General features: G+C 40.8%; 1 protein-coding gene across 1 annotated transcript in view; it reads right to left on the bottom strand.

Annotated features, from left to right (window-relative positions):
- The window catches only part of snd1 (staphylococcal nuclease and tudor domain containing 1), a 178,541-nt gene that overhangs the window by 158,322 nt on the left and 3,570 nt on the right, over positions 1–16,649 (bottom strand). The window contains exons 4-10 of the mRNA XM_006780760.3: positions 16,495–16,576; positions 11,151–11,311; positions 8,456–8,547; positions 7,685–7,843; positions 7,470–7,576; positions 7,201–7,291; positions 1,774–1,878 (exon numbers count right to left, since the gene is read on the bottom strand). Of these exons, the coding sequence (XP_006780823.1) occupies positions 1,774–1,878; positions 7,201–7,291; positions 7,470–7,576; positions 7,685–7,843; positions 8,456–8,547; positions 11,151–11,311; positions 16,495–16,576 (797 nt within the window). The remainder of the gene's footprint in view (positions 1–1,773; positions 1,879–7,200; positions 7,292–7,469; positions 7,577–7,684; positions 7,844–8,455; positions 8,548–11,150; positions 11,312–16,494; positions 16,577–16,649) is intronic.

Genomic DNA, 16,649 nt, shown 5'->3' with positions numbered 1-16,649 from the left:
GACACACGGCCACACAATTTAACATGCATGAAGTGCGATAAAAGCAATACAGCACTGTGCCGATGTAACACCAATACAATGCACACAAACATTCACATCTGGGCTCGCTCTCCCAGGCTCCCTGTAACATACGACAGTGTAATGAAGCACAAAACACATACTGTTGAAGCATCTGGTGCAGGCAAAAAAAGAGAGGAAAAAAAGAGCGACAGACAAGAGTAAAGAGAGACACTGAGAAAAGTTAGGAGCAAATGCTGTGTAATGCAGGAAACGAGAGAAGAGGAGAGAGACAAAATGGAGATGCTTTTGCCCACAAGCTTGTTACAACCACAGATAACTAAGGAGAATAAATACACACGAAGGGCAACGGCACAGGTCAACAATCTGACCACACTGAGCACACCCGGAGGGAAAGGACAGCAGAAAGTGACTGTGGAGAAGAGGGAGAAGAGAGCAGAAGGAAGACCGGAGGGAGGGAAGACACAAAGTACTAGTGTCTTAATGATGGGAGGCACCAACAATGCCGTGGGGGGAGGGGGGAGAGAGAGAGAGAGAGAGAGAGAGAGATGCGAGAATAGGACGAGGACAGAGAATAAAAACCAAACTTAGAAGACAATAAAAAGGGAAAAGACAGGAAAGCGCACACCATAAAAAAGACAGAATGCACAAAGAGGGAGTCAATAAAAACCAAAACAACCAAAACAGAAGAAAAACAAAAGAAGGGTTATTGCAGATAGTCTGTAAGCTGACTTTTACAACCGCTGCCTAGACAAAAGCGCCACACCCCCTTTGCCTCGTACCTTTAGAGGAGGAAAATGTAATACAAGCTTATATAAAAAGATATGACACGAAACGGTGTGCTGACTGAAAGCACGATGGTCAAACATCCTTGAGTGTGGAAAAAGGGTTTTTATTTCAAATATGCACTCTGCCACGACACTAAAATCTTATAAACGGAAGGGATAGTTTCAGGTATCTCTATATTTAGAAAATGAAAATAATTCAAGGACCCAACAAACCTGTGATAAGTAAGTGCAGTCAAAAAATGCTTTGATTGGTTCCTTCTCAAAAATAAATGCACGTCAGTCACCTGGAAATATAAGCAATGCATGTTTTTGTTGCACAGTAATGCAAAAGATTTCATCTCCAACACTAATTTCCCTGATGAGTGCTCAGGAGGTAAGGAATGAGAGACATCGAGCACAACAGACTCCGGGTCACTGCAGTCTTTGTTTTGTTTCGTCTTTTAAGGACACCATATATCGTATCAATTAGTATTTTTCCCAGGTGTCGCCAAGTATACGTGTGTTAGCATGTACTTGTGTGTTTTCAATCTTGAAGTGATTTTGAGGAAAGCGAGTGTGGAAGGGGGAAAAGGAAAAAAAAAAAAAAAAAATCGATCTGCCTCACTCTCTGCAGTGCTGCAACCACTGGGTGTGTACTACTGTTTCACTGTATCTGCTTATGCCCCAACTGCAGGGGCGCCACCAAGTGGTCAGACTTAAATCCACAGTCTTTTGGAAAGAATTTAGACTGACGTGCAAGGAAAGAAGAGAGGCCACGAGAACACAAAGAGGCGGAGAGATATTTATAGTTGTGCAGCTTTTGTTTAAGTAACTAAGCTTAGGTGGAAAATACCTTGACACCAGATGCTGGCTGACCACAAAGCTCTCACTCATCCAACTACATTCACTCACTCCTTCAATTTCAAGTAGCTCCTCATTGCAAGCAAAGCTGTGAAAACATTTAAAAGCAGATAGAGTTTTTTTGTACCTCTCCCTCATTCCTTGGGGGCCGAATGCTGGACAGGTGGATGGTCTTGTATTCGCCAGAGTTGAGCTTGACCACCATGGCGTCAGCGTTGACCACCTGCATCACCTACAAGGAATAGAAGAACAGAGGAGCGGGAATGGTTAAAATAAAAACAGCCCCCCAAAAAAATTTACTTCGGGAATGTGATTAGGTGAGCATACAGCACAAAAACAAGAACATGAAACTCAATTAGAAATCAATTTAAGGGTCCAAAAACTTAAAACCTTGGGGTAATTACAAACCCACGTGCAGGGCAGTGGGGGTGCTGGAGTAAGAAAAAGAATGGCATCGCATTTTGTTGAGTGAGTAAGCAGATAGACTGACAGAAAGATGGGAAGTGAAGGAGCAGGTAAAGGATAAATGGAGAGGAAGAGATCTGTTCAAAGGCAGAAAGAGAGTGACAGAGCACACTGTGTGCTGTCATGAACAGGAGGCAACAAGAGTGAGGTAAGAAAGAGCGATCCTTGAGTGAATGAGTAAGTTAGCAAGCTACGGCATCCCAGTAGGCCAGCTAGGTTTGGAGGACAGGGCGAGGACGTTCTGCAATCTGGGGGATTGACAGCATGCAAGAAGGGAGGGTAGAGGAGGGAGACAAGAGTGCGTGAGGAAAAAAAAGCTCTAAAACACAAACATCGTGTTTAAGATAGACTGGCAGAGCATTACACAGTTGTCTACTCGACTACTTGCTGGCAGCATTTTGTTCTGGAGACCTTTAGAAGTGTAACTAAATACACAGACTAATTTATGTCTGGCATTTAAATGTTATTTCTCTCTGTTCCAATGGGAGTTTAGGGAAGTACAGTTCAGAAGTATGTGTGAATGTTCAAAAGTGATAGCTTAGAACTACAGCATTTCTTCCCAATGACAGAACATCACAAAAGCACTCAGAACTTCAGAGGGAAATCTGAAATCTACTGACATAGATGATAAATTATGAATCTCAGAGAAATGTGTACTCGTGTCAAGTCATTAAAAATGAAGGGTGAAGCAAATATTTCTAACACAGCACAGTCTATATATGTGCCGTCCAATGTGCTCACTTTAGTTGGAAGACAGATTGAGGGTATAATGTGATTTAGACGGAGAAGGCATCCAAACTCGGAGCCTTTAAGTAGGCCACTTGCAACAGACTGAGAAATCAATCGCCCTACACATGTAGCCACCCACACATGCATTAAATGGCCTCATCATCACTCAAAGTGGAGTTCATATGTAGGCCGGGCACAAAAGTCCTCAAAATGAGAGATGCAGGTCTGAGCGATGTATCAACCACAATTTGGACTGCGTGGGTGTTTGTGTGGCTGCAGCTGTGGTAGAAAAACAAACCAACCAAAAATTGAGAAAACGTTGAAACTTTATGTCGATACTGCAGACGCAAATCCAGGTATATTAGGCTCATTGGGAGATTCATTATTCCATGAAAACAAATCAGACTGCCATTGCATTTTGCCACCAGAGAACAGAAATTAGACCAGCCCACATGCTAAATAGGCTGCCTGCAAAAGCAGCCAAAATACATCATACACTAATCACTGAGCTGAGTGGGAGAGATACAGAGACTTAGGGAGCAGGAGGGAGAGAGACGGAGAAGGGGAGAGGTGTAATGAGTAAGAGCGAGGGGACGCGTGCGTGCACATAGACGCGTGCACACATACCAGCCTACATGCATTCACACTGTAACAAGGTCATTTTGTGGCCTGCCCAAGTAAATAAAGTGCAAGAGAGAGAACGTGGCGGGAGCAGAATAAAAATGGCTCAGCATTTACTGGCTAATTATCAGCTGGAGGAGGCGAGAGGAGCGAGGCGAAGGAGGACAGATCAACACACACCAAGATAGACGAACAGAAAGCTGGAGCGAGCCACGGAGATAGAGTGTAATCTCACAGCAAATATCACAGGAACAGAGACAGAGGAAAAGATGGAGACTAGATCGAAAAATAGAGCAAAAACTCTTTGGAAAGTTAGCTGCCACGAGGGTTGAGCGAGCAGGCAGAAGAGACAAACAGGCTGGCAGCATGACTCACTGGTCTCTTCTGCTACTCGAACGGTGGGGATCTACTGCCACCCTCTGCCTAGTAATGACATGACATCTGCAGTGGTCAAGATCAGTCATAGCGCAAGGAGAATCTTGGCTACTATCGGGGAAAGTGCTGGTTGACTCTCACATTTATTCAGTTGGTTTTAACCACATGGCCACATGTGGGCTTGGTCATTACTCGCGTCACATCGCCTTCTGCAAAAGCAACACCAATGCATTGTGTTCCATGTGGACACCAGTGGATTTGATGTGATCTAAATGCCATGGTTTAACATACAGATTTAAATGCCATCAAAGCTGCATATAGGGATAACAAGCATATCACATGGGTATGACAAGCACTTAATTTGCACAATGCTGTTAAACAAAAACACTAAACAGCAGGGGTAGGGAACTCCAGGCCTCGAGTGCCGGTGTCCTTGGATGTGTTCTTCATCCAAAACAGCTGATTTAAGTGGCTAAATTACCTCCTCAACATGTCTTGAAGTTCTCCAGAGGCCCAGTAATGAACTAATCATTTGATTCAGGTGTGTTGACCCAGGGTGAGATCTAAAACCTGCAGGACATCAGCTCTCAAGGCCTGGAGTTCCCAACCCCTGCTTTAGAGGGACTCTAACCCAGGGGTGGGCAATCTCAGTCCACGAGGGCCGGTGTCCCTGCAGGTTTTAGATCTCACCTTGGGTCAACACACCTGAATCACATGATTAGTTTGTTACCAGGCCTCTGGAGAACTTCAAGACATGTTGAGGAGCTAATTTAGCCATTTAAATCAGCTGTGTTGGTTCGAGGACACATCTAAAACCTGCAGGGACACCGGCCCTCGTGGACTGAGATTGCTCACCCCTGCTCTAGCCTGAATAACTTTAAAACTTTTTGTTTTTTTACTTTACTGCTGCTCAACTTTAGAGTTTAACCTGCAAGCCTTTCTCTCCAAATGTGTCATTTTGTTTTGTTATTTTAAGAAGCTGTCAGACATTAAGCCCAGTTTGTCTAACTTGGTTTAAAGGCAATGCACATGTTACCTTTCTGTCTTACACACAGTATTACTAATTGTATTTTGCACCTATGCCTCATTACATTTAACAGCACACCCATAAGCCTTTTTACTCCCAACACTGATCAGAAAATCTTTATGCAACTACTAAAACTCCCAGCTGGAGAGCAGTAAATCCAGGTACTTTATACATATGTGATTCTTATGGATTTGGATGAGCTCATCACCAGCAGTGTTCCTGACAAGCCGCTGATGAGCTTGGCAAAGGGCTTTACAGTACGTCACCCTTTGTCTATCACCTTGCAAGTCAGTGGTTACCTGGGGGAGAAAGGGGGTACTTTTGGGACATGGCCTACATTCCTATTCTTTAGTCCCAGCAGAGGAGGGGGAGAAAGAGTCGAGACAGTCAAAAAGGAAGATGCGTCAGCAGGATTGACTTGTGGGGATTGGACCCGCTGCGTCTCTCCACTCTATCCATCACTCAGGTAATAAGAAGTGAAAAGCAGAGTGGATGAGGAGAGGGGAGGAGTGTATGATGATGGGATTGATGGATAAAAGTGTCCTTGTGAGAGTGGCTGCACTGCAGCATTAGGTGCCGACAAAAGTAACAGGGACGAGTGTAGAAGGGCAGTGACAGGCCGGCGTAACTTTAGGCTGTCCGGTATGTACATAGCTTTAAAACAGTTCAACTAGCTGCAGGGTCAACAAGACACTTTCCATCAAATCAATTTTTAAGGGAACATTTTTAGACCTGCATGGTCTAAAAACCTGCGAGGCTTATCACTCGCTGGAATTACTTTGCAAGCTATAACAGACAGCATTTAAGTTATAGAAAGCAGTTGCACTTTAAAGGAGATCACCCAGACGAGTCACAACATCCACAAAGTACGATATCTAAACTAATCCCCAAATAAACTGGCTAACGTAGCAGCAGCTGACACTGAGCACGCTTAAGCTGCAAGGTAAGTAAAGGACAAAGAAACATCCTGAGAAAAAATTCAAAAGTGCATCAAAGTTTAACTGGGGGCATGAGCAGTGCACTGCAGAAGGCCAAAATAAATAAATAAATAAAAATAAAAAAGACTGACTACTCCTTTCCTTTTCATCCTATACACATCCACACAAACCTACACTTTCAGTGTCTTCTTTAACCCTCTACCTCTCACTTTTTCATATTCTTTGTGCCTGCTTTTCATACACTCCCCTGAGCTCACCACCAAATGTTCCCTCACTTGCACACTGCCCACATTCAACCCTCTTTTACTGAGGGGGTTCAGAGAGATCTAAACGCAGCTCGCGCCGATAATATAAATGTTTTATCCTCTCTCGATCCTCTTCCCTCTGACTCAGGAAAAAAAAATATACATGCTCATAGTTTTCTTTTGGTGCCTTCTATATGCTTGTGCAGTTTATCAAATTCATCCTGTAAGCAGATTGCCAAAGCAACACCTTTTATGTAACCCTTAGGCCAGCTATGAATTTTTCAGGGTCTTAAAAGTTTGGGGTCTGGAGGGAGCAAATGCAGACAAAAGACAAACTTCCAAAAGGCTCAACTTTTTTCTTTTTATTAAGCGTTTCCAGAGAGAAAAATATATATATTTACTAAGGGGAAGGTATGGGGGCAACTAGCCAAAATGCTCAGAGGGGGCCACATTTAAAGCTGACGTTTTAAGGCTAGAGTTGCTTTACTGCATTAAAGTGCCCTGTAATGTGTTATCTCATTGTGACAACAAGGTTAAGCTATATTACCAAATGTATCAAGGAGTCAATCTTATTTGGTTTGAATGTGCTGACATTTAGGATGGACTGCACCCCCACTGTACTTGATATTATGGATGTTTCTTTTCTCCCGAGGGCCGGGCCAATAACCTCCAAAGCTAATATCTCTAGTTGTTGGCTTTTGGGGTCGTTCTGTGCCGCTGCTACAGCACACACCAGCAATTTGGCACTAATTTGCCTGGGGATTGCTTCAAGGTTGCTGTTAAGCATTCCTTGTACCTTTACTGAGGGGATCTTTTCTCCCTATATATTCATTGGGGTGTGTAAACGTGAAAGCAAGAAGTGTCAGGAAGAGATAATTCATTACAAGCATCAGAGTGCTCGTGCTTTCGCTGCGTTACCGAGAGAAAATTGGAAATGCAGCAGAAGGCATCAACTTGTGAATCCAAGTGAAGCTGCCTTTCTCGCTTCCTTTTACAACCAAATTCAAGTCTTACACATACTTAACAATGCCTTCATGTCATGCACAAAGATTTACGCTCTACACATGCTCTCTCTCCCCCCCCGATGAAGCAAATTGATCCTCATAACAAGCCCCTTCTTAATAAGACTACAAATTACCACTTTAAGTCCTCACCTTAGCTACAAATTGCCTGTCCTTCTGATCCAAGTTGGCTGTCGGCGCCACATAGTCTTTCCAGATCCGAACCTTGCGCTCTTTAGCAGATCTGGAAAGACAACGACAAATAACATTTAAAATAAAAATATAAAATACTCATCATTAGTCAGACATCAGGAGATATGGTTTAATCAAGTGACTAGAAATATCCAGTTGGCTGGAAAACACTAAAAACAGCTGATTAAATCGAATTTGGCTTGTGTCAAAATGTATTTTCTGTTGCGTACCGTTCAGCAGCTCTGAGTTTTTCAGCTCCCTGGGTGTAAACAGCCATGGACCAGTCCACACAGCGTGCAAACCCTTCTTTCAGCAGGAGTTCTGTGATGTTACCATTCTGAGACAAAATCAAATGAGCACGGTCAAAAAAAAAACCCCAAAAGGAATAAAACGAAAAGCCAAGAAGTAACAATGTCACCACTAGGTACTGATTCTGGTGTTTTACCGGGTGAAGGATTGTGCCCAGTATGATCTGGTTGGGGCAGCTCTCCAGGATGATTTGAACGTCTCGCTGAAGAAGACGGGATTCAGTGAAGAATCTGGCCTCTGCTGCGAATGGCTCTGGCGTTTCTGTACCATCTCCTTCCCTCTTGAATGTGGGACACTGAGAGGAAGAGAAACGGAAAAAGAAATATAGATTACCCATGCACTAATCAGTGTATGTTTTCCAAGTATTTGTGCATTAAAATGTATAACTGATTAAATACACTTTGCAAGAAACTCTTTTCACTGTGCCTGCAGTCTTCTTAATTGTTGTCACCTTAATGTGCATGTTATCTCTAATCATGTCTGAAGCGTGGCAAAATACCAGACAAATATATTCACCATGGGCGAGACAAGCAGACAAGTCTTTGAACAATGAGGCAAAGAACACCTTGAAATGAATGAAATGTCTTCAAGTGGGGGATGAAAAACATTATTTATCTTAAGTGATCCATTGGCAAAGCTGGACTTGATGAAAGAGACTGATGGGCAAATGTGCAAGAACACCACTGCTAGAATAAACAGACTAAAGGAAGTGACAGAAAGAGACATTACTTATGTAAAAATACCACCAAAAAAAATAGCTGGGTGGCTGTTATTTAACTACATGTTGTTACTTCAATCTCCTAGCAGAAACTGCAGAGACTTAATTGTTTAAATTGCAGAAAAAAAAGCAAATAAAACCACACTATGTAACATGTAACTGTATGTGCAGCAAATAAGTGGTGGTTACCTTAATACCAGACAGCATAACAGTGACCAGATAGTAGTCTGGGAGCAGCAAGGCACGAACAACGCTTCCATCCCGCACATGCTCGATGATGGCTAAAGGGAGAAAAGACAACATAATGTAAAATCATTCGAGGGAGGAAAGATTGTGTGTCAAATTATGATGTGCTTAAATACCTCAAGTTCTTAAAGTTAAATGTAACTGTTGTCGACTACACAAAACTAAATCATGCAACTGCTGGCTTAGGAAAATGTAGAGTTTAAAAGATGGAAATCTAGGAGTGAATTATTAGTGATCCAGGGTGCAATCCAATTGCTTTCAGAAAGCTCACTGAGTGATTGTTATTGAACTCAAAACAGGAACCAGGAAAACACAACCCAATGATTTAATGAACAGTGTGACTGAAGAGTTGTCCTCTGAGAGGAGAAAGTCACAGCCTGAACTCCACATCAAAGTCACATTTCATCCAAAACCCACTACTCTAGATTTAAAGGAAGAACGCTTCCTTCTTCGTGACATCAAAAGGCTGTGATCAGTTTGAGCTCATGTTGGTTAAAATGAACTGGAATACTTTTCACACCCTTAAAAGTAACATCGTGTTCATAAACCGCTGCTTCGAATGATTTTGCAAAAAATATAATTAGAAAAAAAAGAGTCAAGTTTGACCAGCATATGTTCCCTGACACACACATTTAACAAATCACTAGAAATACCTTCTTTCATCTGTGCAATGCTGTCAAAATGAGGAACATCCTGTTTCGGAGGGACGCTGAAAAACTACTCTGTCATTACTTATTTTCACTGCTGTAATTCCCAGTCATCTGGCTGTCCTAAAAATCTTTAGTTGACTCAACATGCTGTACAAAAAGTACTAACCGGGAAAAGAAAAGGAGATCACATTTCTCCCATATTACCATCTCTTCTAATGTTAAATTAAGAGCTTTTCTCATCACAAACCTAACCTTTGGAAACAGCTTCTCATGTGAGCTCAGGAGACAGACGCACTAACCTTAAAACTTTTTTCTTTTATAAAACTTGAAGTTAGGGGCTAGGTCAGGTGACTCTGAACAATCTTGAATTTAGAAAGCGCTGTAAGTTCAGGCTGCAGAGAGACGTCTCATTCACCTCTCCTTCACACCATAGTGTGGTAATAGTGCAATTAATTAGCTTTTTTTAAAATTGTGTGTTATGTATTATTTACCTTTTCTCTGAATTGTGTATGAATGAACTAAACCCTTTAAAAGACACTTTTGTTAGGTGCCCATTTAGCTCAGAGAGCAGCGGCCCAGGTTTGAGTCCCACCCGTGGCCCTTTGCTGCATGTCTTGCACCCCTCTTTCCTCACCTTCCTGTCTATCTTCACTGTTTCACTATCCAACAAAGGCAAAAATGCCAACAAATAATCTTATAAAACACACTTTTGTTTAATAAATGTATGATAAGCTAATGACGAGTCATGTAAATAATCAAGAATATAAAACTGCTTGAAATAATAACGATGATAATAATAATAATAATTCTAAAGTTACAATTAACCAGCTTTAATCCACTGTCTCTCATAGTCTGTTTTTTAATCCTCTTTATTTCAAGTATTTGCAAAAAAACGAGAGCCTGTTCTGTCTGTCTGCTCTTCCTTGTTAAGAGTTCTTCTTTTCGACTGTCACCACATGTCACTTCATGGGGGACTGTCTGATAATTGGTGTCTTTACCTTATAATTTAAACTCCCTTGAGATCACTTTTGTTGTTGAACTGACACTACATGAATAAAGCACTTTGACTGTGGTCAGCTTGAATGCATGCTTCATAATTTCCCAGTACATACTTCTTTCATAATTCTTTGTGTGGGGGGAAAAAAAGAAACCAATTTATATGCATTACAACAGACTTCAATGCAGGGGCATTTAATCTTGACAGGTTTTTAGGTAACTGTTAAAAAAAGGAATTTCACACCTAAATAATCTTCTGCGATGGGCTCACTTAGCGTCTGAAAGGTTTCTGTCTATAGATGTGAATGTACAGGTGTTATATGCATGTCAATGGGAACAGATGAGAGAAACTGGCATACCCATTTTTAAACAGCTATTTTCTATGTGTAGAATACTTCAACTGGATTGCTGCCTCCAATTTTAAAATAGCCCTGAAATTCTCATAAATGGCAAGAATAAGAAATGAAAGAAAGAAAAAGTGCCCCTTGTTCATTTTTCTATTCTGCAGAAGGGTGGCGAAATGAGCTTAACCACTGTTACCGGCACTCTTCTCGAAATAGAGTGGCACATTACAGCTCGAGTAGGTCGAGATGAGGGCCAAAGGAATGAGCTGGTGAAGAGCGAGACAGTGTGTGCCCTTACATGCCATGAAGTGGATATTCAGGACAAAACATCCAAGCCCAGATCAACTGATTTCTGCTGCCTTATAAAGATATGATCTAACAGTCTTAATTTTAAATAAGATCAGTTTTTCTGAAGAATCTTACAGATCACAATATTAAAGGAAAAAAACAGCACTGCCCAAACTTTCCTGCTCTAAGAAAGTTATTTAGTACAACTTCAACATGTAGAGCTCATGAGGCCCATGATCCAAATAAACAAACAGAGGTTATGTATGTAATCTCTTGTTACATTTTCATGTATTGTTTTTCTTCATAGGCCAAACATTCATTTTTCAAGAGTGAGGTAAAAGTCCATCTAATATTCCTTACCATTGATAGGTTTCTGGTGCAAGGAGTCGACAAAGTTGCGGGGATTCTCTATGGTGTACTTGATGTTGCGGATAGTCTGCGCGCCACCACCCTCGCTCCACAAACCCTTCTTAGAGGCCTTTGACTGGTCCTCCAAGTCACACAGTCTGGCCTGCTCTGGACTGAAAAACCAAAAAATTAACACCCACAAAAAACACATTTCAAAATGTTGACCACTCTTAAAGTTGTAAAATCTGTATGGTGCTAAATGTATATGCAAGAAATAACATTGCTAACTTTTCTCTATATGAGCTTTGTGATGCAATTTTAAATATGTGGAAAACTATGCGAGAGATATTTTGCCTATTGACAAGCCCTCTATTCTATGAGAACTTGAATGCAGCCGCAGTGTGTGGGCTCATCACTGCAGGGGCAGTTGAGTTTCTCTAATTTTAACAAACCGCGAGACCAAAACTAAAAACTCCATGGCAACTATAAAAGATTCCCTTCGGTGAAAGCGCAATGCAGCATGAAACCTTGCCACTGCGGCGCTACTTTATATGTGGCTTCTCACCAACCTTGAAATTCAAATGATTTCTGTTAAAGAACACAGGTGCATTAAAGCTGTAACAGCTTGAGTTAAATATTGTTATATGTTACAAACAGCACCTACAAAGATTAGCAGGTCTTTGAGCACCATAAAACCGTTCTGACAACCACCACTGGCTCAGCTTGTTAACAAGCTGCAATTAATTTCACACTGGTTAGAGAGACACACACACACATTGTATTTAACAAGCAGGAAAAGGTTTTGATTGTAGTCGCTACCCTTGTTAAGTTCAACATGCTTCTCTTATGCTGCCTGTCGATTCAAAGCTCTATACCAGTAGGCAAAAAAATTACCATAACAATAACTAAATTACAACAACTGACTTCTGTCATGTTGGCTTCATCGCAAATTCACAGAACTACAGCCCCAACTGGAGGGTTTTCAGTCCCACACAACAAAACTGTCACAAGCTATGCAAAAGTGATCATTAAAAAAAGAAAAAGGACCGTATGTGCTTGCAATGGTTTTTAGCTTTGTTAAATTAAGTGCCGGTTCCAAAAAAACTGCACTTGTATTATTGGCAACCAGCTGATGACCAGATTACAACTGCTTACAAATGTATCTGAGCATTTTGTGAAGCGACAATAACAGTGTTTAACAGCTCCTTCAAAAGCAGCCACGCAGCTGGCTACAAACGCCATAATTAATTCCATGCTGGCTTCCTAAATTGTGCAGCCTAATGCCATTTGAGAGGCCTCGCACAACTTTAATTATTCAGAACTTCAATTGGCCGGCGGGTTTTTGTTTTTCCAAGAAGCAAAAGCCAATCGACTGGGAGTTGTGGTCTGTGACAAGAGGTTTTTAAAAATAAACAGAGAAATTGAAATTTTTCACATCTTGCTTCACTTTGCAGAGCCAACAAAGTGGCTCGCATTTAAAATGCCACACACATACGGACACACATATCCCCCCCAATCTCCAGCTGTGTGCTCTTAATTGGGCTTTTGGCCACGCGCCCAAAATGCAGTCAAGTTCACTTTCCCCTCTACACTGATTTAGCTACAAACTTCAAATTGAATTGAAACAGTTTCTTGCTTACTGAGCAACAATGGTGAAACTTTTCTGTAAGAAGTCAATTTTGTTTAAGCTACTTAGTATTTAAGACGGGAACAGAAACCTACAAAGATACAGAAAGAGAAACTAAGAATGCAATCAAGGAATGCAGACTGAAGAAAAATAATAAAGCCACAAAATAAAAGGAGAGCAACTCATAAGCAGAGATTGGTTAAGATATAGAAATAACTTCATGTGTGGAGGAAGACGATAGCAAACTTATCCATGTCTCCAAATAGACCGCTTTCTTTTTAGGTCAGCAACTCTTCCAACCAACACTACTTCAAATCAAAACAGATATTGACGGGTGAGAGAGCGAAATACTGAGCAAGACTGCTGGAGAAACAAGGGCCAAGGAGAAGCTTTCCAATTTCCTTATATTTGAACATGCTGTAGGCTAAATCTTTCATCACCTCATGTCTCCCTTGTGCAACCCAAAATACCATAAACAGATACAAAAATGCGGAACTTTAGTAAACGGTTCCCTCTAGTCTTCGTACAGTTCGAAGAGTAGTAAGTCGTGCTCCCTGGTGTACTTGACTGGAAGGGTTCCACTCCCTGTGAACAGTGAGACCTAGAAGAAAAACAGCTTATCCCTCAGACAGTTACACCCCTCAACCAGTACTCCTCTGGGGCTCCAGTTAAAAAGAAGCAACGGGAGGGAGGGGGGGAGGCTCTGATGGGTGGGCTTTATAAACCAATAAGTCGAGCTCCCCCTTCATCCTGTGGCTTTAATATTTCACAAGGAAAGTGCAACACACTGGAATCTAACCAATTTTCAGGGTCTAGCTTTTCTTTGTAAACGGATTACCCATTTACAAAGAAAAAGCAGGCAGACAAAGTGACAGAGACTAAGATGCAAAACTAAAAAGACGAGGCTGATGACTGAACTCAATACAGTCCCCTTATGGTTCCGCACTACAGACAGCATTTTCTACGACTGATCAAGTCAAAGCAAAAATCATTCAAATGATGAATCTGTTAGCTTCGATATGAAAGCTAAACACATATTTCAATTCTAACTTCTAAAGGAGAAAAAGAAAGGGAAAAAAAACAGAATAGTCACAGTTTTCTTGTAAATGGCGCTGGTAGCATTAAAAAAAAAAGTGTCATTAAATACAGTACCATCCTAACACGGTGTACTGCTGTGCACCAAATTTGTGAACAGGCTGAGCTGCAGCTTCAGTTCCTGAGCACATGTTTAACTGCACTGTCCAAAGCCATCATCATTATCATCAGCTCCATAATTATCACACCATAGTTTGTATGATCAATGTAGCCAGTCATGAAGAGCAATGATACTGTTGGTTAGTGCACTCGCAAAAAACTGAGGCCTCCAGTCCTTCCTGAATAATGGGTTCCCCCTTTGGCCAAATGATGCCAGCTTACACTTTAAGCATAATTTACATTAGTGCTTGTTCTAGGCCATTGCGCAGAATGCTTGAAATAGGTCATTAGTTGCAAAATAGTCACATCATCTCTGTTCATATTGGAAGATATAAATGTAGCAGCGTGAGTCAAATTGCTTGTAATGTGTGTAATGTGCAAATACTGCCACTGGGGGGGATATACAGCACTCTGTCCTATAGCTCTGCATGTGCAAGTGTATTTAGAGAATTACTGCCTAAGGGCAATGTGGCAGAAAAGAGTTTCAGAGGGACACTGATATAGCAGCAGGGTAATGCTGCCACCATCTGGGATACTTTGGCTCCATCTCAATTCTCTACAGTCTAACTAGTTGAGGACTTATGTATATCTCCCTACGGATTTTCCAGTTTTGTACTGCGATAAGCCTTAGCAAGAAGATTACCTCGTGTTGCCAAAAGTGATTTCCTCCCTGTTCCAAGTGCGAAGTGTTTAGATGCAAATTAAACACTCTGACATCAAAATTACTTTAATAGCACTGACTGAGCTGGCAATCTTTAAGTAGAACAAATCTACAATATCAGTTACATATATAATGACCCACTTATGGTTTGTTGTGCCAACATATTTGATTATGGCACCCTAACACATAAAATACAACCAACTAAAATTGTACATAGCACGCACTCTATGCAGATGCCACCTGAAAGTTTCATGTATGCAAAAATGTTACTAGGTCTGACATCATAGGATAGTCTATGCTACTTTTATGGCGAAGTTACCAAGGTGCTCAGTCACTTTCAGCACAGCAAACATCTAAACCGCCTGCAGTCACATCAACAGATAAAATGCACGAGACTGGGACTGAGCATGTCTCTCGTGTATCTTTGAGATGCCAAGCGTCTTGGAGAACACCCTAAGTGGCAAACGCATGTACGCCCTAACGTTCTACCTCGTCATTTAGATAAAAACATTCATCTCTTGTATGCTTCTGATTTCCCTGTCCTAAAGGGCTGTTGTATAAACATACACACTTTCGTTTTGTCTTGATGACAAAGCCATAAAGACCTAATGTTTGAAAGTCTGTCTACTCTTTACTGGAGCCAGTGTTATATAATGCAAGTTGCCACGGATCATTTGCATGTAAGCAATGAAGCTGAAAGGACTAAAAGTGACCCAGTCTGAATGACAATGCTGTCATGTTAGCAGACTGATGATGCCAGTAATGTTTCTCTCAGTTAATAAAACCAATGGCCACATTATTTTTTAAAACATCCTCATTTTAGTTTCTAGTTCCTAGTTTTAGTCTCTGCACATAGATGACATCTTTATCTTATAAAGGATCTTATATCCATCCAGATCAACTTAGATCATGTCTTTGAAAAAAATAAAACCATTCATTAGAATTGTGAAATTACCAACTTGGATCAGGTCTAGACCTGCTCTTGATGTCATCTGGCTGGAGAAGATTCTGAGTAATTATTTACTTTTGCTTTCGCTACCAAGCTAAAGGTTTCATAGACGTAACAGAGGGTTTAGATATGTAGAGCACTCATTGATACAACAATTATAATCAATAACCAGACAAGACAAGACAAAACAAGCCTCAAAACAATTTGAGCACAGAAGGAGGATGTATCAGGTACATTTCTATCTGGTCTTTCTGAATAGGCCGTCTGCACTGACCTTGATAGACTCGAGTAACTCCTGCTACCATCACCCTGACATTTTAACCATATCACGTCCCGAACATATGTTGTATAAACAAAACATTCTTGAAAGCAGTCGAAGAACTCATTGTGAGTGGATAGTTTCTTTGAATCTTGTTTCTGCAGGTGTGTCTTCCCTCACTCACTTACATACTGCACTTTTTAAACAATAACAGAATAGTTTATTACTCATTATGGGTGATTTGTTTTTCAAATATTCTGATTTTTTTTAAAAATACATATATTATCCAGTAAGTATACTTTTTAAACTCTTATTATAAATTCTGCATCAGCCACAATGCAATGGGATCGGATCAGCAGCAACACCTAAACGCGTTGACATTGTGTCCCATGAGAAGTATTCACGAGTACTGTCCAATCATGTGTCAGCCATGCCCGTAATCTCAACTACATACTTACATACTTTTATGACAATTACTTTTACACAGCTGCAATGCTATGGTGCCTTTTTTTCTCAACATAATTAAACATACACAGAAGCTACATTCAAAAAAGAAGTCTCCCAACTGGTAAAAAAACTATGTTTAAGATTCCAAAATTCATAAAAAATGAAACTCTTAAAACAAACAGTAATACATAACAGAAAGAATAGAACCAAAAATCTTACTTGTTCCCTCTGAATCCTTCCCTGCGGACTGTGGCAAGGCCTTCGGACACTAAGGACTCAGCAATGTTTTCACCTGTTGTGTCTAAAATAAAAAGAAAGAGAAAAAAAATGTATTACCATCACTAGTCTACCGTAATGTACCATCTGAAAATTGC

The sequence above is a fragment of the Neolamprologus brichardi genome, chromosome 17, assembly GCF_056152115.1.
Source record: "Neolamprologus brichardi isolate AB-2024 chromosome 17, ASM5615211v1, whole genome shotgun sequence".
NCBI lineage: Eukaryota > Metazoa > Chordata > Actinopteri > Cichliformes > Cichlidae > Neolamprologus > Neolamprologus brichardi.
This window is presented reverse-complemented; position numbering and strand designations above follow the sequence as displayed.